The 24160-nt window shown below is 38.1% G+C and overlaps 1 protein-coding gene across 1 annotated transcript in view; it reads right to left on the bottom strand.

Moving 5' to 3' along the window:
• The window catches only part of LOC140232295 (sorting nexin-29-like), a 54761-nt gene that overhangs the window by 18760 nt on the left and 11841 nt on the right, over nucleotides 1-24160 (bottom strand). Inside the window, exons 3-6 of the mRNA XM_072312425.1 lie at nucleotides 14845-15019; nucleotides 10797-10929; nucleotides 4165-4279; nucleotides 2604-3605 (exon numbers count right to left, since the gene is read on the bottom strand). Of these exons, the coding sequence (XP_072168526.1) occupies nucleotides 2604-3605; nucleotides 4165-4279; nucleotides 10797-10929; nucleotides 14845-15019 (1425 nt within the window). The remainder of the gene's footprint in view (nucleotides 1-2603; nucleotides 3606-4164; nucleotides 4280-10796; nucleotides 10930-14844; nucleotides 15020-24160) is intronic.

Here is a 24160-nt window from a genome sequence, read left to right as displayed (position 1 = left end):
GTAAAACCTGGCTTGGGACTGACTTCCATAGAATCTTCACTATCAAAAGAGTAACCCATACCCTCAATATCCAAACAACCTTCTCTACTTACACTAGACAGCAGTAAATACTGTGAGCAGGTTAGCAACAAAATAAAACTGAAAAAAAAAAAGCTACTGAAATGGAAATACAAATAAACAAACAACTTTTAAAGCCAAGATATCAAAGGGGTTCACACATTGGCCTATGACTTAAATCTTGGCACGAGTTCTTGTGGGGTGTATCAAGCTCATCATCGATTACAAGACAGTTAACGGCGACTGTAAAGTGACATGCAAAATCCTTGGAACAGTCCCAAAAGTCAATTAGACTTGTTACTCCATTTCCTCCCTTTCTACAGTTCACCAAGCCTACTAGACTTGTACAGCTGTATAACATGTCAATCTCTTCACTCTTGAAGGGGGAAGTGATTACATGCTGTCTGCCCTTTGTGGATTGTATACTTTAAAGGTATTGTTTACCATTTGCAGCAGTGATTTAAAAAATGTTCAATTATATTTGATGCATATGTGTAAGTCAGTTGTGTCACAAAACATCCTACAATATAAGAATTCACAATAAAGCCAAAAATGTAAGGAGATATCACCATTTTTCTTACTTAACCATAACTGTAGACGGTTTAGTCGCGAAACAATTTCATCGTAACTATTGTTTGCATTTTGTAAATTTAACAATACTTCAACTTTGATTATACGGACTCAAATTTTTACATTGGTTGTTTCTATCCCTTATTCACACTTTTGAACTACATGTATTTTGAAGCACTAAAGCAGGGTTTCTGTTTCATCTGCAAATGGTAAACAATGCCTTTAACTCATCCATTGGCTTTTTTCTTTTCTTTGTCTCTTATTACATGGAATATGATTGATAAAAACAAATGGTAAAGAAAGAAAGAGTAAAAAATAACCCAAAACATTTAACTACCACATAAAGCAAGACGCTCATGCTTATATCAATGTCATGGCAACAATTTGTGCAGTTATATGAAAACAGTTCTGTACTTGTTTGTTTATTTGTCTTCTTCTGAGTCATCATGATGAAGTCTAGTCGGTATGACGTAAAATCTGAGTGATTCTTGACAAGCAGCCAAAATACTCTTGACACACAATGGGACCTATTCTATAGTGATGAGTGTTGAAATGAACAGAGCTGCCAAATTTTTTTGTCCCACATGCTGAGAAAAAAAAAGGAAAACACCGATGCTTAGCAAAAACAACACATTGCGAAGGAAAAACAAACCCAAAACTAAAATATATGTATATATGTATGTATATATATATATATATATATATATATATATATATATATATATATATATATATATATATATATATATATATATATATATATATATATATATAATATATTGTTGAGTCAAATATTGGGCAATTGCACATATTGCCCATGCTAAATGACATTTCACAAAAGACACAAACAGCATTTCTGATTTCAAAAACATAGAATGCGCTAATTTAGGAAAAAGGACACAGATGATTGATTATAATAGTACAAATGGCACAAACATCTTACTGGAAACTGAGGTATGCCAAAGCTTAATACTTTAGGTGAAAACAAGTTATATCCTGTGGCATTCCTGCACAAAGTCGGGCAGACATATTCGTGAGAGCTATGTACAGCTTGCCAGACAGACAAGGAAATTGGTTTACTGTTTTGTTGTTTTTTTTTTGTTTTTTTGCTAACTTGACTTTTTTTTTACAAGAACGTACTTCAACTCTTTCAGACATGGTCTGAAAGTCTGAGATAAAATTAACATCACATCAGACATTGACATGCTCTTTGTAAAAAAAATAAAATAAAATAAATAAATCAAACAAACAGACCGCCTTGTTTAAGACGCTCTCTGTTTACTATGCAGATCTTTTCTCCATCAATCAAGTACTTCATTGACTTTAAACTCTGGAATAAAAGTGAGGAGACAGAAATTCAGGGGTTTCTTTTTTTTTTTCCTACAAATTGTACCGACAATCTACTGACTATCCAGCTGCCCAGCAAAGCTTGAACTCAAGTGCTCTAACATTCACACTTGAAAAGCTACTATTATATCAATACTCCCATCTATACAAAACATGATGCAAAAGAAAGACCTTTTTAAAATTTCTGTTTAGAATTTAATTTGATTTGATTTGGTTTTGAGTTCATTGGTTTTTCTTTTAACAACAAAGATATCATGATATTAACAAAAAGCATTTCATTCTGTGTGTGAAAAATGTTTGAGATGAAATGCACAATGAAACACATTCACAATTGAAAACCCGCAAGATCAGTCATGCCACCTGTATACAAAAGAACAGCAAAGGCCTTATTTGATCTGATCTAATATGTGAATGAATTTGATTTGATTAGACCTAAATTTATTCAATTTTGCTTTTTTGTATCTTCGAGGCAATAAAGACATATGATGTTTGACATGACAGGCCTCTGATTTCTGCTTGTGTGTGTTTTCAGTACTGAAATGCAAAAGACATTATGGAGCTGAGGCATAAACTAATGACATTAACATTCGAGGGTCATTCCCTTTCCAGGAAGTCGTTGTGACACTAACCTTGGGCAACAGGAAACATCGCTTCGTCTGACTCCTCTCCCAGGAGATGAAAGCTCCCTCTGCTCAGGGCTGGACTCATCCTATCACCAGACTCCAAACTCTCCCTCTTGGTCGTCGACATCGCTGCCTCCTCTACATTGATCTCCGCATCGTCCCCGTTCGACATCGACTCCCTTGTGGCGGCGGCGCCGTAGGTGTCGTAGATGCTCCTCGTTGTCGTCCCCTCTGGCGTGGAGATGGTAATGTCCTGCCGGAGCTGGTCGCTGACTTCGGTGGCGTCCACCGAGTTCCTCAGCCGCTCGTACTGGGCCAGGGTGGAGGTCTCCAGGGGAGTGGATGGAGGAGTCTTGGCGGGGAAGGCGGAGTAGAGTTCCCGCGATTGGATGGGCGGGTCCGAGTTGGCTGCGTTGGGCGTGTCCATGCCGTTGACGAGAGCCATCTGCTGGCGAGTGATCTCCATCTCGTGGTTCTTCATTGAGTTGCGTATTCGCTCATACTGGTCCAAGAGGGACACTTCCTGGGGCGTGGAAGGGGGTGTGGTTGCCGGGAAGGACACCGGTAGATCCTCCGAGGCCGAGGAGGAATCTCTACCTATATGGACACCATTTGCTCCTAGTGCACCGCTCCTGGCATCTGGAGATAGTTCCTCTGAATGTGATGCCCAAGAGTTTGATGCACTGAGGGCTTCGTGTCTTTCAACCCCCGGCTGCACAGAGTCTGTCGGTTCTAGACTAGTCATTTCATCTCCCACCAGTGGTAATTGTCCATTGCTAAAGCCACCAGCCGCCTCGCTGAGTCTCCCAATCTCACTACTCGGAGCAAACTCCTGTAAACTGTCGTAGGAGTCTACGGACTCATTGCGGCCCGTTTCGCCAAGATTGATCTTAAGAGCCGGCGAACTGGAGAGTACTGAAGTGGTGGAGGATCCCTCGGCATCATTGAAGGAGACAATAGATACAGCTGCCTTCTTTTTGCCTTTCTTCTTCTTTTTTTCTTTATGCCCTGCAAAAAAAAGTAGAGTGTCCACGATGGAATCCATGACAGAGTTATGCGCATGCACACATGTACTTCAAGTATAGATATCATTTGAATGAATAGGCAAACATAAAACCAACAACTCAAGCACCTTCTAACTTTAACAATGACACTGACAAGCCTTTTGGACCTACGTACATGCACACTATAAGTGTATCACCTAGTCCAAGGAACTAATTGTCATTTAATTCACCACTGTAAAAGTAAAGGAACTATGAAGAACTATGAGGAACTAAGAGGATGTGATGAAAAACACTCAAAATTGGGAAGAATTTATCATTCAGAAGAGAGAGAGAAATATCAGATAGAAAAGAAATGAAAAATAAAAGGCAATATAAAGCAAAGAAAGCAAAGAAACAAAAAAAAATAAGGCAAGAAGGAAACAGAGGAAGAAGAAAAAAGAGGAAGAAATAGAATTACATGTAAAGAAGGAAGGAAAAGATGATGAAGAAGAAGAATAAGAATAAGAAGAAAAATAATAATAATAAGAAGAAGAGATAAGAAGAAGGAAAGGAGAGAGAGCTACCATGTGAAGTTGTCGAGGCTAGAATGACAGGCTCAGGGTCCTGGTCTTGGAGATGTTCAGCCTGCACTGTCTCTGGGGCTTGGATGAATGATGAGAATGATGTGAGGGCAGATGGCTGCAAGGTTTGAAAGATAATACATAAAATGAAGTAAATATTTAAATATTGCAAAAAAACAACAACAACAAAGCAATAATAAGAACAACAACCAAACAAACAAACTCATAGACTTTACAATGACATGCCAAATCTTAAAGGCAATATATAAATAACATTGTAGAGTAAAATCTGTATGTGTCTGCCACCAAAAGAAAACATAAAATATGACATGACCTTTCCTAACAGGTGACCACTTTACAGCTTCTAACCTATTGGACTCTATCACCTAATATCTGTTCCAAACACTACATGCATGTCTTCTATTCAAAGTGAATGCAAAGGACCAAAGGATGTTACTACTTATCATAACTCAGAATAAGTGCACAGAAAAGACATCAGCAACACTACATAATGCATTGTTTCTCAATTTCTTTCATTTTCAGATGTTAACCATTTAGTTGTCAATACAATCCACTGAATTCACAACCCCCTCAAAAAAAAAAAAAAGAAAGAAAGAAGGAGAAGAGTTGTTTGTCTTTTTGTTTCCACTGTAAGTTGGAAATAATTTTTGTTATTTGTACTCTGTGTAGGATAGTATGCCTACAACAAAGTCCACACTTTGTTCTGAAAATCAATGTGACTTAATCACTGCAAACCTCATGTTGAAATGCAGAAAATGGCACAAGTGTAATATCATGTAAAGATGGACATTATCAATAATGTGTGCAGATCTATCATAAGGTGCTCACAATAGAAAAAGGAAGAAAAGAGAACATATCTATCCCAGTTAAGCAAAGCAGTTAATAATACTCCCATTATTTTTTTTTTAACCAGGCAAAACTGGGAATAAAGAGATACAAACACAAACACCAGTACTTCTCTTGAAATCTAAGTCACCACAACCTCTCAGCGTTCACATTCCAAGCGGTGTTTCGCACTGAGAGCAGTTCAAATATTGGGTAGATATGTTTACAATCACTCCAAATTTTTCTCACAGTGAAGCGTACGGATGGCTATTATCAAATCAAACAATTTACAACAGGAGGAACATCCAACCGATGCTGTATTTTATCTACATCACACAATATAGCCACTGAATACCTCAATGGTCCATAGACATGACTGACTGGGCAGATGTCGTTGCTGTTTGCAAAGCATATAAAACAACTAAATGTATGATTCAGATTGCCTTCGAAACCGTCCCTTAGATATTTGAACTGTTTGATGTTGTGAGAATAGCATGGCAGAAAAGTGTAAAAAAAGTTTATTTAACACTTCTAGTTATTCAAATTTAATTGGGATACAGGTATCATATTCAAAAGTGTAATGAGAGAAATAATGCTTGGAGAAATTATTATTACTAAATTACTATCATTATTTTCATATACTGGAGTATTATGATGCACACTCCACTTTGAAACGAAATTACAGTGCATCAAAAGAATCTTTGTGCAAAGTATGCATATTGTACAGTTGGAAAACATCTTTTATACTGCTTGCATGTACTTTGTTTTGCAAAATCATACCTGACTTTATATAGAATATTTCACATCACACCATTGCGCCTTTGACACTGTATACACTGAGATACATGTATACATTGTATATTTAAGATGTGATGGTAATTTGAGGGTGCAACAAGGCTGAAAAAAAACCAACACCAAATGACCTGAGTAGGTTGTACATGTAGTAGTGATTATGCAGTGAAAATAACATATAAACTTTTGTTTGTTTGTTTTTTGCTACAGACAGTGAATGTTGTTAACTTTAGAGTTAGGTTCATACTATTAAAGCAATTCCCCATTATCAAGTGAGCAGTGTTCTAGCATCTCATGATTTTTGCGCAAATCAGCTGTGTTTAAATTATCCCCAGAATACAAATGAATGGAAGCCCGTCTTGCACAAAGTGGGAATATCTACATAAAACTTCATTTAAATAACTGGGTATTCCCTTGGTCTATTGTAATTAGTGTAAATCAATGTGAGAAGTACAAAACACTGATATAAAAATGAGTTGTTTTTTTTTTAACTAACCCATGAAAAACACAAAATGCTAACTTACCATGATGTCACAATAAATCAATATTCATGACAAAAAGACAAAATATTACGTAAGGTTCACTCATAAGATTGCATTTTTCTGTGACAAAACTTAGGACCAATACTAGTGTATGATTTGGCTTGTTTTGGGAAATGTGAAATTCACGCAGCCATCAAATCACCCCCTATATTCTGCACCATTTCTTCCTACAGTGTACGTAAAGTGATGTAAAAGATAGCATGCAATCAATATCAATGAAAATGGTAGAGAAGTTTGAAGCAACATACTGTGCACCTATACAATGTGTTTTTTTTTTTTAATTGGTCGAGATATGTGTCTGAACGATCCATAGGCTTTGCGATGGAAATTTTAAACATTTCTTCAATGAGTTTTGGTATAAATGTTTTGTGTCTTCACAGGGCTATGTTGGCAACAGGAATGTCCAGTGGTAACAATCCCATATTGTTTACACCTGTATGTGCTTGACATGGACAAGGCTTGCATACTCTTGTACGGTAGACAAGTAATGCACGTGTGTGCAAGTGTGCATGTGTGTGTGTGTCTGTCTGTGTGTCTGTGTTGTGTGTGTATGAATATGGGTTCCCTGGGAGGTGGTGTAGTTAAGTCATAACTAAACTGAGAATGGCTATCATTTGACAAATAAGACAAACAGCAAGGGATTATTTGGAGTACAAAGTCTACTTGTTACAACTGATAAACTCAAGCCAACGAAAGACACCCAGAGTGAGAATAAAACTATAATTTGGGTACGGAAACATGCTGTAAGGCTGCTTTATTTCAGAAATCACAAGTTCAATGAGAAACAAAGAAAAAAAAAAGGAAAAAAATCTATGAAATTTCATTACATTGTACTACAAAGGAAAGCCTCTTTACTCAAACCAATAACTAATTAAAAAAAAAAAGAATTATACTTCTAATAAACACTATTTTGTATGAAATAAAGTGAAACACATTCTATGTGACACACAAGTCCACTTTGATATTACTTTAAAGAGGATGGCTAGTAACTGATCAGTGGGAATGCTGGGGAATGATTGTTCCCATCCTTTTGGGATTTATTTAAGAGTACATTATATATCTATTGTTCTGTGAAAATCATTTGCTTCAGAATGGTCTCATATTCAAGTAATGTGCAGTTTAATGTCTCCAGGTTAGCATGCGATGTCTGCACAGTGACAGGGCATTAAACTGCACATTACTAATTTTCACACAACAATAGATATATAATGTACTCTTAAATGAATCCCACAAGAATTGAAACAATCATCCCCCAGCATTCCCACTGATTCTCACTGATCAGTTACTAGCCATCCCCTTTAATAAATCCTCGGATTTACATTAAGTGGCCAAAGTTTATAAAAAGGGATTGTAACTTATGTTAAACTGTCAGCCATTAGTTATTTACACATAGCTGAAAATGCCTCCAAACAATTCAGATTACGGGAGACTTTTCTAGAATTAATGCTAAACTTGCCCATTGGGGCAAGATGTAACAATTTTATGAAGCACTTTCAACTGATATATTGTCATATTTTTGATAACATTATTGTTTGCATCTTGTTTGCACTGGTAGCACTGCACTGTGAAATAAACTTAATTTGTTTTTTAAAACAGATGCATCAAAACATATGGGTAAATGCCAACTCAGGGATGAGAGGTAAGATGCTTGATAGTTCATAGCATATATGCCTGGCAATTGAGATGCTTGGGGTCTGTTGCGAGGTTGAATCCAAGTGAGTCCAACTGAGCAATGTTGTGTGCCGTGCCATCATACCGTCCCCTCTAGGAGAGGTGAAACACTCTGTCCCTTGGATGGGACCAAGGGGGGGGGGGGGGGGCAATGGAAGTCTCATGTGTGACAGTCACAACTACGGTGAAGTATTCTGCCCCAAGTACATACAACACTGTACAACTAGACCCCTCGGAAAACCAGCACTTTAACTGTAGTGCAGGTAGGTATGACCTATCCAGCCATCTTGTCAGAAAATAGAGGAAAACCAAACAATCAACGGACAAGACTATTATTTCATATTGTCTCGATTGCCAAGGTTTCACCGCCAAACAGGCAGGGCTAGTTTGTGTCTGCTCAGATTTGTTTTGATACACAAAAATATGCGAAGTTGTTTGACTGACTGGCAGCTCTGCAGCATGAAATCAAAGGCTGATGGCATTTGATGTCACGAGCACCTTTATGACAAATTCAATTTATGGCTCCATAAACCAAGAGATGGGATGATTTCCCCCCATTGATCAAAATGGGCATAAAATACAGTGGGCGGTTGGCCATGTAATTGTTCACAATGTTTATCTACATTCTCATGTGATGAATGACACAAGATATTACAAGGGGGGGGGGGAGATGTTAATGCTTTATAACTTCTTGTCACCTGTACTATGAACAACAAACCAAGAACTTTGTACCCTAGAGAAATGACAGTGACAATAATAAAAATGAGTATCATCACTATGAAGAGACTACATGTATATACTAAACTCATTTAAGAAATTCACAAAGACATTAAAATTTTGAGTAGGAAGATGACTACATGTAGGGCTATGCGAATTCCATTCATAATTATATAAGGCAAGCCTGGCAGTAAGCGCATCAATATCATAAATCTTAATCAAACACAATTCTTGGACGTACAAGTATAATGTAGATGAAATGTATCTGTTTCCAAGCTTATTTGCTTTGTGCAGTTGCAAAGACAGTCAACTTTCTAAATCTACAGCACGAAACTCCCTCAATACCCATGTACATAAAATGTTCTCAGGCTCATGACTCACATAAACTTTGAAACAGTTTATGACATCACAAACCTGGGCAAGTTTGTGGATGACAGGGCTCACAAAAGATGACTAGGTCAGAGTAAATCAATTGGACTATTCACCTCCCTGACATACTTCTGTGATGCACAAAGTGTGACGTCTATCTGAACAATGGATAGTTAATATATGTAAATATGAAAAAGTTGGTTAATGACCTCAAAGTGTCTCCAAAGTCATATACATGTATGATGTTAGGTCCCTTTGTTGCACCTGTCATTACTTTTGTCGACTGTAGACAGGTGTGAAATATGTAGCACATGAACTTGCTAACATGTGGGTACCTGGTATGTATGATTCTGTCTTGTGTAAATTTACTTGATACTTATAAGTAAATTCACAAACTACGAGTACATTAGAATAGTTATGTAATTAATCAAATCAATAATGTGTATATTTAAGTGTGTTTGTGTGCATTGTTTACAACCTTACATACAGCGTCCATGTATCAAGATACTATATACAGGGTGCATAGCTCAGAGGAAGGCACTACAGCACACGTATGAGGAACTTTTATAACACATTTTTCTTAACTCTTTATGTGCCACGTTCGCACGTCTGACTCGGTCGACGGCGTGCCAACTTCGCATATTCTGCTCAACAAACAAAGCCGCCAAAACCGATCGATAAATCACCGCTAATCCCGCAGCACAATGAAAGCGTCTCTCGTGCTTTTGTTCCTCTCATATACGGCTTGCATTCTATGTGGTGATTGACTATCAAGCGGCGTTCCCAACTAGATTTGCTTGTACATTCTAAGTTTTTGTCACGGTTTTACGAGCAAAAGTCATGCCTTTACAGTAATGTAGCAAAAGTCATGCCTTTACAGTAATGTAGCAAAAGTCATGCCTTTACAGTAATGTAGCAAAAGTCATGCCTTTACAGTAATGTAGCAACTGGTCATTCAAAAGAAAAATTTAAAATAGATTCGTCATACAATTTATATCGAAACAAAGCTTGGCATATAATTCCTCTTTAACTTTGCCTATACTATTATGCCCATCTTAACAGAAATTTGGAAAAACAGAATTCTTTCTCAGAGCATGACTACCTTCCTGTCTCAGAATAACGTGGCACACAGGGGGTTTCCACCATGGCACATAAAGAGTTAAAAGAAAAAAGATGCACATATAGCTGGAACTATACAATTCAGAGAATTCCCATTCAACAGGTGCTGTAGACACAGCCAAACTGCTGGAAAAATCATCTGGCAAATTGATGGATGAAGTCAGTCAGAACTGCTAGGCCTCCTGTGTAATCTACCACCAGGGATCCAATCATTACATGGTTTCAGGTCTCATGAAGAAACCAGGGCCTTACCCTGTGACCTTTGACCTCATAACCCCAGACAGTGCCCAGTGTTTGGTTTACATACAGTCACACCAATGCATTCCCTATGATAGTCATTATGCCACATTCTTTTGCAATCATGTTTCGAGGAATCAATTTTCGATGGACAGACGAATAGAATGAACAACAACCTAAGAATAAAATGCCACCCACGTACAGCAACATCACAAATAACATGACAAGTTTTATTAGCAACACCGTTAGAGAAACACAAATTCCTTCACTGCTTTGCACCAACACCCACATCATCCACTGATTTTATTTGTAGCACTCATACAGCACTCGTATTACCAGTACCTGTTTAGCACCGTTGAGTTCCGGGTTGTCAATGTTGATGGCGAAGAGAATAGAGCCAAGGCCTCGTGCCATTGTCGGTAGCATCGTTGAACGCTCCTCATCCAATAGGAAGGCCCATGGCTCGTAGTACTGCCTGTGGGGGGGGGGGGGGGGAACATGTTGAATTATCTTCCCTCCAAGTAACATTCAGTCACTCAGCTGCATGGTAAGGAATCCTCAATCCACATCAACTCTTTTCTATACCAGGGACTTTGGATCGTGTGTTCAACACTCTGAAGTTTTCAAGGCCAATCGGCACTCAACGCACACAAAAGGCGCGGTCAGACTGGCAAAAGATTGAGAAGTTTAAGATCGCAAAGTTTGGGCCATTCGTACGCGCGCAAGAAAGAGTGCGCTGTCTGATGGCTAGTGATTGTGATGTAACAATACACATCTGTACATGACAATGGCCTCGCGCTTCCGAGACACCGCCCGCAAACAGATCGAGAAGTTTCGCGAGAAGTTTCGCAGGAAGTTTGCGGTCACACTGGCAAAACTTCGAGATCTTAAAGATCGCGATCTTAAACTTCGCGATCTTTTGCCAGTCTGACCGCACCTAAAGTGTTAAACTTTTAGACATCTTTTCCAAGCAAAAGCTTTCTGGATAAAACTCTTCATTTTCATATGGCTGTATCTCACTGTGCCAGGCTCATGTATCCTCCCACCATATGGCAGTGAAGTGCCAAGTACATATTTCACAAACAGCAGTGATCACTATTATAAATGTGCTCTACTACAGAAGTCCTCATGTAATGGTCTATACTGCCTATTGTCTTGTGAAAACTCCTATCAACTTAAAAATGAAATTTACACGGGGGGGGGGGGGGGTGATGACTCCTTTGCTGGAAATTTGTATCCTAAAAAACCCCACAAACAACCAAATGAGTTTATGCATACATGAATAATCTACATGTAAATGCTTATAGGTTCTATGACTAACTTGCTTGTGTAAACAAAAGCATCAGATCTAAATACAACTAGAAATGTCGCTTTGGCGACTGGTATGCCTCCGCCATAATGCATGATTTTCCCAATAGGTCTAGATAGTACATGTGGACAATGTGTGATTACATTTTCACAAAATTGGCAAAATATTGAAATGACAAGTTTGTCACAAACGTGTTGAATATTCACCTTCCTTGACCTAGGTTTAATTGGATGAATAGGAGAGCATGTATCTAGGGATTTAAGGACTTTAACTTGACTTTGACCCATTCATACATTTAGGCATTGAGTAATTTTCAAGGTACAGGTGTGGAGAAAAAGTGCAATTTCTGAATTGAATAGTAAATTGTTACCATTTTCATCTGGCCCTTGACCCTAAAATTCATAAGATAATCACTTTCAGGTAGAACATGCATAATATGTACTAAGTTTCAAGATAACTTGAGCCGCTTCGAGATATGGAGGAAAAAGTTAGTTCAGCACTTTCACCTGATCTTTGACCTTTTGACCTTTGAGGCTAAAAAAGAAGAAAAAAAAAACTTTCCAGAGAATTTCTATTAGGTTACACATGCATACACCAAGTGTAAAAAAATAATAACCCTGCTGGCATTGCATAAATATGAGGGAAATAGTAAAATTTTGAAGTGTTGCACTTGACCTTTGACCCCTGACCTTTGACCCCATGAACTCTACATTCTCTAGATAATCACTTCCAGTCAGTACATGTATATACTATGTTCCATGAAGATACCTTGAACAATTTTCCAAGGCACGGAGAAAAAAAAAAGTTTTGATATTTTTACTTGACCTTTTGACCTTTGACCTTTGACCTCATGACCCAAACTTTCACCAGAGAATCTTAATTGGGTAATACATGTATACACTAAGTTTCAAGAAAATATCTTCAGGCATTCAATAGATATGGCGAAAATAGTGAAATTTCATGTATTTGACCCTGACCTTTTGACCTTTGACCTTTGACCTCATGACGCAAACTTTCACCAGAGAATCTTAATTGGGTAATACATGTATACACTAAGTTTCAAGAAAATATCTTCAGGCATTCAATAGATATGGTGGAAATAGTGAAATTTTATGTATTTGACCTTGACCTTTTGACCTTTGACCTTGAGCATGTGCACCCAAAAGTTGATAGGCACAACTTCACCCCCTAATACACATACATGCCAAGTTTCATTAGGATACCTCAACAGGTTTTGATAGTTACCTTGTCCACAAAATTTATTACGGACGGACGGAAGGACGGACGGACGGACGGACGGACGGACAACCCGAAAACATAATGCCTCCGGCACCACTTCGTGGCGGAGGAATAAAAAGCACTTATATTTTATACGAATAAAAGAAAATTAAACTTGAAATTCAAATAAACCTATTACCTTTATTATTGTCATTGCTGTCATCATCAAAATCACTGTCTTTATTGAACCTCATTTTGTACTTGTTGGTACAAAGCAAAGGAAGGTTTGACTTGCAATGATGTATAAATCCATCACGACTGACATTATTGTTGGCATACCAGTGTGCAGCTAATAGCTAAAATTCCCCTTTATCAAAATTAAGAGCTTCCTTCCTTCTTTAATATGTCGCAATGTTTGCATTCATGACTTATTGAGGCCAAACTTTGAGTAAACACAAATTGTACCAAAAAATGTTAATTCATACTTTGCAAAGGAAATGCCATCCCATGCCAAGTTTCTACCCAGTCTTTGCAATCTTGTTCTGGGACATTTGAGTAAAGCATGCCATACTTAAACAAAAACAGAATGCATCTGTGGGGACTACTGGTATTCGAGCTTTGCCAGTACGCATTCATTGACTTTATTTTCCCCTTCCATTTCATTTGATATTCATCACACGTTGCATTCATCAGGTGCCGCTGAAAGCAGGTCAGAGGAAATATCAATGATGAGACTAACTTGAGTACTCAGAAAATGCCAGGAGCAAGCTGTAAACTGAACAACACAAGCAGTGGGTCTCCGGAATCAGTCAATCAAAATGCAAATCAAGCTGCACGAGCAACACAAATGTTCTGTCAGCATTATGCATCGTACAATGATGTGTTCTTATTTTAGGCTCACAAATGAATTGAATACTTGTGGCAAGTCCCTATTCCCAGTTGACAATGAACTCAATAATTCTGCCTTTCTGGGCCGTATCTTTTCAAATGTATTGTGACACATCAACATCCCCAATATCTCACAGCCACTAAGTGTGTACACACCCAGAGGCGCAGAGGAGGGACTGCATTGGTGTACATGACACAGATGTGTGATGCTACGAACTGCAGTAAGCATCAGAATGTAATTTTGTTCAATTCCATAATCTGTTTCTCAGCGGGCTCCATATAGCATGCACCATATTTACGATACAAGTAACAACAGAAAGATAGTGCTTCAATTTCATGAGGCAGAAAATTGACTTGTTTATACTGGTAGTACATAATGTGCATTCAGTTAAAAACTTTAAAACTGGAAAGGGGTACTAGTAAATGTGAGACTTGCTTAAAGTGCTATTGATATACACTTGGATTTAAAAAAAAGAAAGAATAATAATAAAAATAATAAAAATTTAACAGCTTTGCAACTTGCATATTGTTGCCTGTTTCTTCTTTTTGCAAATCTGCTGCCAACTTACTCTGCAAAGACTGAATGGACTCAATTCATTTCCCAGTGAACTAAATAATCTTTACTGATATCATATAATATGGTTCCATGACAATTGCTGCGACAATCACTCCCATACTACAGATAACTGCATTCTAAGCCAAACATAATTTCTACCCTAACCCTAATCCTAATCCTTACATCAAACTACAATGTTAATCTAAAACCCTATCACAGCCCTAACCCGAAGTCCTTGGAGAAAAGATGGGAGCACTGGCTGCAGGAGCAAACGTCATGTTACCAGAAGAGATCCATCTCAATATCATCTGATACCAGTGATCATATCAACATAAAAAGGTAGAGTTATGAGAGCATTTCATCATAATCTTCATGAGAATGATAATCTGGAATACAGATTTAGTTGACTTTTCACCTACTTTAAGATTTCCGATCCACCCAGGATCATGTGCATGTATCTCTCCAGGGAGTGTTCGTTGAGGGTGCTTCGAAGCCACGCCCGGCCCCGCCCGGCATCAGTGGTAATGTGCTTGAGAGCCGTGTAGCGCTGGTTTTCATGAGCCGTCAGTTTATCCTTCACAATCGGCCAGAAAACTATTGGGTGGTGGTGGTGGGGGCGGGAAGAGGGAGAAGAGAGATTTTGAGAAAAGATTGACATCATGATTAGATATTAGATAAATTTGTAATAGCTTTTGACAACTGAGCACTAGCATCATCTGATATTTGTGATTGCCTGAAAGGGGATGTAGTTATCACATGTCGAAGCATTTACCAGTCAATATCATCATAGACACATCTTGATAGCACTATACTTTTATGAATACTACTGGTATATGACAGACATAAAGTGGCTGCCAATAGATCTGTTTGTTTAGTTTAGTTTTGTTTTTAATCAGACGAATGGTACACTGGCCACTTGCTTGCCATTTCACTTGAGAGACTGATCCACACGGATGGTATTGGTATGATCACAAAAGTGTTATTGATCACAGTACTTAATACCAACGTGGTCCACAACTTGAAATTTGAACATGTTGCAAGCTCTGAATATGAGAATATTGTGGAAATTGTATGTGCATGGAGTGAACATCACGAGGGCTTACAATATTTCGTGACTGATTTCCCACTGTGCTGCTTATGTGTACATTCAATGTTCAGTCTCATGTTTTGCACATAAATATCAATAGGTAGTTTGATGTTTCTCAAGATTTGCAGATATCTATGTCTGTTTTTACACGTTTGATTACAGGTTGAGCAGATAGCCAATTCATGAGGATGTTGCACTTTGAAGAATTTGAGCAGGTTGCAGTGACATGCTCCAACCCTTTTGGACCACCCTGGTCGTTAATGCACTAATGCACACTTTGGAAATGAATGTGGTTAACACCGTAATAGACACCATTAAATGTAATACTTTCAACACAAGCTACTGTGGTATTTCATTTAGCTCACAATACATCATACTATCAAGGCTGATATTAAATATAGTATTATCAAAATATTTTGCACTGGGGCAGGGGAAGAGGGACAGTAATTGTAAATATGCATTCCTCAATTGGAAAAACCAGACATCAACAATATGTACGAGTATGCGCGAGTATACTCTGCAGGTGTTTCTAGGAAATGTGTGTTCAAATACATCACAGGCAGCTCGTCCTCAGTGGGTTAATAACATATCAGTAGTTCTCCCATTACTCTCTTCCATAGGTAAGCAACAACTTGAAAAAAAAATATTGATTTATTCATTTCTTTTTTTATTCATTCCTTTATCCTCCCTTCTTCATTATAGACATATCTAGATTCTTTCATCAATTCTTATTGACTTAGTAAAGGCAGAATCAAATTTTGGGACCCGAGGCAATCCCTTCTTGTGCAGCCAATCAAACCTGACATGAGAGACTTCAGAAAAATCCATATTTGGTATCATCGCAGCACTGTGAATTGTCTCTACTGATTTCATCATAGAGGAAATATCAAAGTTGCCTTCAGAACAGCCCAAAAATAATGTAATCCTTTCTTTGTGGCAGAAAAGGTGGATACAAGTACAGTGTAGATGGTACCAACGAATATGAGGGTGTGAGGGATACACCACTCTGAGTGCAACTGCTGAGTTTAAATATTAAGGTCGTGGGAACACGTTTGTGATTGAGTCATACACTGATGAATCACTGAACCATCTACTCTGCCTATGACTTCATGAAGAATGAGGGTGATGTACTATACTTGATAACATTTGACAAATTGAAAGTTGCATCTTAGCTCCATAGATACTCAATGTAAATAGCATAAATTCCATAGATGCCAATATATGTGCATGCTTGTATTTGGATCTTTAATGCACAATTTGCAGTATCAGACCAAAGAGGTTCAAGAGATGGAGTTACAACTGGCTATAATTATTCAATCAGCTGTCAGTTTTCTATGGATGGACAAAAGAATTCCACAGGTGCATTTGTGCCTTTGATGTTTGCTGCTTGAAGCCGCCATCTTTCTGAGCAATCTGAAGATTCATTTTTAACGCTAACATGATATCGGGTATATGCTGCTCGTTTATATATATCAAATGCAATGAAATTTTACCTAATGATAAAGCATATAAAACAAAAGTCAATTCCTTTCGAAAATATGTGCAAAAGTGTAAATCTGAGCTGTATTTTGTGAAAGTGTTTGGAATATTACCCTCATGGAAAGCCGGTTTTATCACTTTTCTCCTTATTTCCGCCAAATGAAACTAATATGGTATCATCTCCAAGTATAGTTCTTTATAAATTAATATGTCAGATTAGCGTACAGACACGTACAGTTGAGTAATTTTGATATCTATTTCAGCAATATTTGAGCAATTTCTATTTGCGCACCCCCGTGCCTTTACCATTGTCTATCGCCCATCGTTTGTAAGTAGGGATAGCGAAAAGTAATTACCATCACAAAGACATATACTTCCTTGGAAAGTGGCTGGTGATTATGCAATGAGACACGAGTAAATTGTCTTTGCATCTGAGCGGCAGATCCAGTTTGACACATACTTCAAATATTTTTGAGTGGCGGCTTCGAGCATGGGATCAAAGCGAATAAGACTGTTGTGACTCCATTTCTCGAACCTCCTTGATCAGACCTACAACATTGTACCAAGTCTCACGCGGTAGTCATGCCTACGAATGTATGGCGTGAGTCTCACTCCCCAGAAACCCATCTCACTCCACAGTGACCCATCTCATCCACACATGAGGTGTGTCTTCATCAGCCCGAGTTTTCAAAATAGTGCACTATTTTGCGGTTGGGAAAATTTCCCGAAGTCAAATTAGTCCACTATTTGTGCAGTGAAGACGCAAACAGCGCGCTATTTGGTCGGGAAAATATCCCAAGAAATCTTTGGCTAGTTCGTGAATTAGCGCGCTAATTCGTGAACTAACGTGCTATTTTGGGTGCCTCTCCATCAGCCCGAAATTTTCTCGATCCCTCCATGCTTCCAGTTAGCCAGCTGGCTGTGGGGAATTATTGGAAAGCTCATGTACAAGCTAGTGACAGCATACATGCTGCATACACGCACAGTGTATTCAAGGATCACATGTGCGTACTAGGCCTACTGTTCTTGACATCTTCTTAGAACTCCATACCATGCATGGCGGCTGTTTCATCCTTGTTTGTACTTCTTCCTCAGGTCCACTTTACCTAAGCTGAAGATTCTTACGACTCGTTTAAACTCTGCAAATCGTTAATTTCATATTTTCATAAGATGTCTCACTGGACAGAAGAAAGAGTAGCATTATTGATCTCTTTGGAGAGAATATGCTGTACTGCTCACCTCCCTGGTTGTAGTATTGTACATACGTTGATATAGGAGATTTTGCACGGGGAAATCCACTTACAAACTGCGAGCTAAGCAGAGTAATGATGCAAAGTGCACATGCGTCAAATTTCAGGCTAATTTCCCCAAACGGGCTGTTCGAGCTGATGACGATGTACATTCACAGTATCAGGCTATTTTAAAAGACCGCAAAATATACCACTTGTTTGAACTTCCGGCTGATAAAGACACGCCTATGGTGTACCCAGCCATCATTCTCTCACGCCTCCCAGGAAAAAACAAAAACAAAATAAAACGTCTAGATCAATACTGAACATCGATTTGAAAGCCTGCTAAAACAATGGGGTTCCGAGTAAGGTTAACTTCGATTCTTAGTCTCTTTTTGTTTGCTTGGAGTACTACAAATTGCTGTATCTTACAATACTATAGGCTCAGTTATTTATTACTCTAAATAAATAATTCAAGGAGGTCTCTAAAAATTGTGCCATTTATGAAGTCATGTCAGTCATGCATAATAGATTCATTCGCTCTTGTTCAAAACCTGGGTGAAAGAGCTCTGCTCCATATGTCTTTCAGAATATCATCCATATCAAGCAAATAGATGAGAGTTATGCAAGTAAACTTATATGGGATACATGGGATATAAAATTTTATGATTGGTGCACATTTCATCTGTTATACTGTCATAGCAAAAAATAAAGTCTTTGCTCGGCAGTAACCTTAAAAGAGGACCGATTTGGCAATGATTTGATGCCTTCAGACACATCTTCCACTAAAATCACCGACTCTAGGGAAACTAGGCCTGGCGCGTTCGCATCACTATTAAAAACAAGAGTAATGGGCTTTGAATCACGCACATTGCAATAACAAAGAAAAGCGATTGTTCAAGTACTCAACTCATTTACCACTTTATATGTGCTATGCTCAGCTTCAAATGCAAATGAATAGACACCATGACAGCAAATTGAAACAAATTTGCTACAAGCAGGTGTACAACAAATATATCACCGAAAGTCAAACTGCTGAATAGACAGAGTGTTTACATGATTTAAATGACAGCTCGCCAACATCAGGTTTTTGCACTAAGTTCTGTACTTTCTCATGCCACTCTGTATACTGAACATTTTTTTCCCACACATTTCTCTGAGGAACAGAGATACACCGTAAAGGATAACAAACAAGTCAAGACGTGTATGTCGCACACATTCTTACATTTTCTCTCAATAATCACATAACAGAACAAGGATCAAACCCCAAAGGTGTGAACACCAGAATTTCTATTGAACGTGTCCATGCAAGTGAATGTCCACATAAAAAAGGAAGAACTTTTCTGTAACAAATAGAAATCAATGAATTTTCATGGCTAACTATAGTTACAAATAGAATTAATTATCAAGCACTTTCCCAGCTTTCACTGTTGGAAACTCTGGGATATCCTTCTTGCCCATATTCCATCATTTCAAATGAAATGCAGTACGACCAGCGAGTAGCTTGATCTGCAGTCAAAACTGCTATTAATATCCGCACCCAAGATGTGAAATACACCTTTAAAATCATGAATGCAATGTCGTCACTCATACAGCCCTGTACACAAGACATTCATGTGTCTCGGGAGATGCATCGCTGATGGCACAGCCGTGCATCCTTTCCTCCACAACTTGGACTGAGGCATTTATAATCTCAATATTACAATCAGCTTTTCTAACGAGCAAACTTGAGTATTTAATACAGATGATGTGCAGTGCTTCTTGAATGTTAAACAGTCCCTGATCATTGTTTGGTACTTCTTAAAGAACAGGGAGGCTGTACACTATGCATCCTTTTATATGCACTACAGTACATTTATTCAGTGTTTGGTGTTTTTTTTTTTGGGGGGGGGGGCAGTGTCCTCACATCTGAATAGAAACTGTGGATGAGCTACTGCATATATGGCATCTACATAATTCGTAGAAGCACAAAGTGGAAATTGTTCAAGTCAATTTTGCAAACAACTTGATTGAATTTGCAATTCAGAACCACAGGGATAGAATTAAAAAGAGAAAGTGAAAATGGTGAAATATCAAGGGAAAAGTTCAAAAAATATCCTGCCCAGTGGATGATATCTGAATAGCACATGCACACTGCACTTCAGTTTACTGGTAGAAGGTCAATAACCATTGAGTTGTTAATCTTAAGAATGTCTGAAGACTTGCACAATTCATGAGATGACTCTTGGGTGAAGCATGCACATGAGCAGCATACTTTACCTTCATGGCACTTCATCTGCGGCAAACCATTTCCAAAATCTTGAGATATTGGGATTGCTGCAGGCCCCTGGGGCAATACCCTCCTAACTTTGAATAATTCACGCCTTGCCCGAGGGGCTCCACTCTATAAAGTAATCATATTCATCTTTTGAAGCTCAAATATCATTTTACGACCAAAAAATGTAACACTCTCGAACAAAAAATGATACAACAGGTTTTTGAATTTGCTTTGTTTAACCTACTTGAGCACCGTAACAAAAGCAAGATAAGATTGTGGAGGCGGGGAAAGAGGAGGGGAATAACAACAAAGACCCATGGGTTTGTGATGTCTCCAAACTTGTTTATTATCATTTTTAATGTACATTACCAGACATTTTATGTCTATAGTGAATATCAGATTGTTTACCTTACTCATAATGGGTGAAATATAATAGGGAAAGCTAAGGTCTTCTCAAAACCAAAACCTATCGACTCGGACCTCAAGTATCACTTTAATTTGCAGGTTTTGTTATAGTTTGTTTTTGTGCTTTATACAATAACATCACAATGTACATGTATGCGACACACAATAAAACTGCCAATTTGATTGGTGTTTATAGAGGAAGCAGGAACTGTTCCAAAGTGTCATGAGGGCAACCCCCTAAAAAAAACTAATATCAAAACACATGAGCTTCAAAATAATTTTAAAAATCACATTAAACAGAAAAAAACTTCAGGCATAATACTTAAATTTTGTATCCTTTTGTATCCTATCCATCTCAAACAAACCCAACCCAGTCAATTCAAATCTGATTGCAAACCCTATAGGAATATTGCCTCAATCTAAAAATAAGCCAGTTTTATAGTTTATTCATTTTTTTTCCACTGGAAAATTAACAACTTGAAACAAGCTATTCAGACCACCTGTAAATATTCCATACATTTCAATATTTGGAATGCACTTTGTGTGAAATTTACAGTCTATGCCAGAAGAGCTTCACACATGCCACAGGGCAAGCTCCTTTGTCAATACGCCATGGGAAAAATCTCTGTTTAGGTGGGTACAGAATTTGAATATTGCAACAGATTGACATCAGGGCTGCCAACTCTCACGCATTGAGCGTGAGACTCACGCAATTCAACCAATTTTGACTGTCTCACTCTGATAAACGAAATCTCACGCTAAACTCCAAAAATGGAATGTACATGACTACAAAAATAAATATATCTCTAAATTCTCTGATATTCCGAATATCGATATGCCCAAGCCCAAAATTTCAAGATTTTCCCGCGCGGGTGTAAAGCTTAAAGCCCAAACAAAGTTCTGGTACGCCTGCAAAAGTTGTCAAATTTTGCTCCAAAATGTGAACGTATGCCTAGGAAATGTGCGGAATAACGTTGTAATAACAAGATATTCGATGGGTAACGACGAAAATGGGAAATATTAACCAAAAATGTTCAGTCTCAGAACTTAACCGAATGGGGTCAGGCTAGACTCGGACTCGGGGATAACTCGGCCTCGCTTTGCTTGACGGCGGGATGAGTTGTATTGGTTGTCCCTCTGGATTGTGCTACAGCGTTGTACTATGCATATGGGAGCGGCCTGTATAAACTACATTGTAGCGTTCTGGCTACTCGTACCAATGGTCCGAGTTGTTACAACGCGCGCATCAAAAACCTCTTTGGCGTGCATGCAAAATTAGTGTGCGCCTCTCAAGTACCTCTAAAAACAATCAAAGACGCTTGATAAACAACAACAAAAACTTCAAAGACCGCGCGTCTCAGCAACTGAGGTGATGTGCATATACTATATAGGCTTGAGGACCACACGCTGTCCATTTGTTTTATACAGGATTAGCACACACTTTCCTGTCTGCTCATCAAGGCCTCGTTTGGTACCCGTAGTATAGAGTACTGATGAACATGGCGATCACGAACTGTGTGTAAATTGTCTGAAATAGGGTCGAGTTTTCCCTGAGACCGAGTTAGTCTGGAGCCTTCTGGAATAACAGTCGGTCTACCGACTTTTATTATTTTTCTCAAAATACTCCAAAACGACTCATCATTCCGGCAAACCGTGTCAGCCAGGTAAGTAAATATGAAATGGTGCCAGACGGGTTCTCAGGCCCTTACCAGAACTTTGTTTTCACTTTAACCAATAATAATCGTTTTCGGTTCACGCACAAAGACGAGCTATTGGATTACGATTGGTTTCTACCTATACCATGTGAGCGTAGCTTGTACTTTTGGCAAATTACAGTACATGTATGGCTATGACGTGTGCTTTATTTACATCGCTTTACATACACTGACTGTGTACGTAGTACGTACGTACGTACGGCCGCACAGCAGGTCGCCGGGCGCTAGCCAGGAGGTCGCTCCGCTCCCTCGCAGTGTCTCGCGCCAAACTCTCACTCAAGGTTGGCAGCCCTGTGACAGTCAGTTTCTGCATTGTATTCCAATTTATGGATTTTTTCCCTACAGCATATAATGAAGCATTTCATTCACTTGCTCCCTCTCATTAAAGAGGAAATCCACCCCAAAAATGAATAAACTTCAAAAGAAAGAGAAAAATATTCCCTACAGAACGATACAAAAAAAAAGAAAAAATATATATAAGATAAGAAATAAGGAAGATATGACATTTTGAAATCTCATATTTTTTCGGAAAACATTTCTTGACTAATTCTTATAAATATTTATGTCAGCAAGTCAATGTTGTCATGCTCTCACAATTTTTACTTTACATACAGAAATGACAAAAAAAAAACACCCTCCTATTCTAGCTATATAAATATAAAACTTGTCTTCAAACTACCCAAAATAAAGTCTGATATGGGAGCATGATTTTACTTGTCATTAGCTAAAAATTACTATTTTTATGAATTTCATATAGAACATACATGAAAAAATGTGAGAGTATGACATCATCAGTTTGCTCATTTGAATATTCATAAGGACTGATCAAAAAAAGTTTTCCCAAAAAAGTGAAATTTCAAAAAGTCACACACAAGTGTATCTTTCTTATTTCTTAAATTCAATTTTTTTGTAATCTTTATGTCATACAGGAAATATTTTTTCTCTTTCTTTGGAATATTTTTTTTTTTTTTTTTTTTTTTTTTGGGTGGATTTCTTCTTCAAGTTTCATAGGCAGGAATTCACTTTTCACTGTCATTGCTGCTAGGTTGGCCAAGCCTCCCACAAGCTATACGGTTGTTAAGGACAACTTCTGTGAACAAAGCATGCCTAAAATTTGAATACATTACTGAACTGGTCTATTGCCCTTCATCAACAAACAAGCACCGATTAGCATGGGCATGCTAATATACATACAATATACTAACAATCCTCAAGTTGGATTTGAACCGACAATTTCCTGATTGCTATGTACACAGGAGTGGTATCCACTATAGACTACAGAGCTTTCAGCTGACAGCTTGTGTGGTACTTGTCCTTACAGCAGCGGGTACAGCATAATTTATTCAAATTACTGAATGCTTGTACTTGTATCAAGTTGTTAATACAGCAACAGATTGACATGCCCTTCACGAACTGAAATGAGCACTGATTGTTCAGTGTTTCAGCAGCCAGAATACCGAAAAAGTATGAATATGACTAAAAATTATCTGTGATTAACCTCTAAAATGAAAGCTAAATTTAAAAAAGGGGAAAATATGATTTCTCTGTGTTTTTTTTTTTCAA

Source organism: Diadema setosum, chromosome 8 (assembly GCF_964275005.1).
Source record: "Diadema setosum chromosome 8, eeDiaSeto1, whole genome shotgun sequence".
Lineage (NCBI taxonomy): Eukaryota > Metazoa > Echinodermata > Echinoidea > Diadematoida > Diadematidae > Diadema > Diadema setosum.
This window is presented reverse-complemented; position numbering and strand designations above follow the sequence as displayed.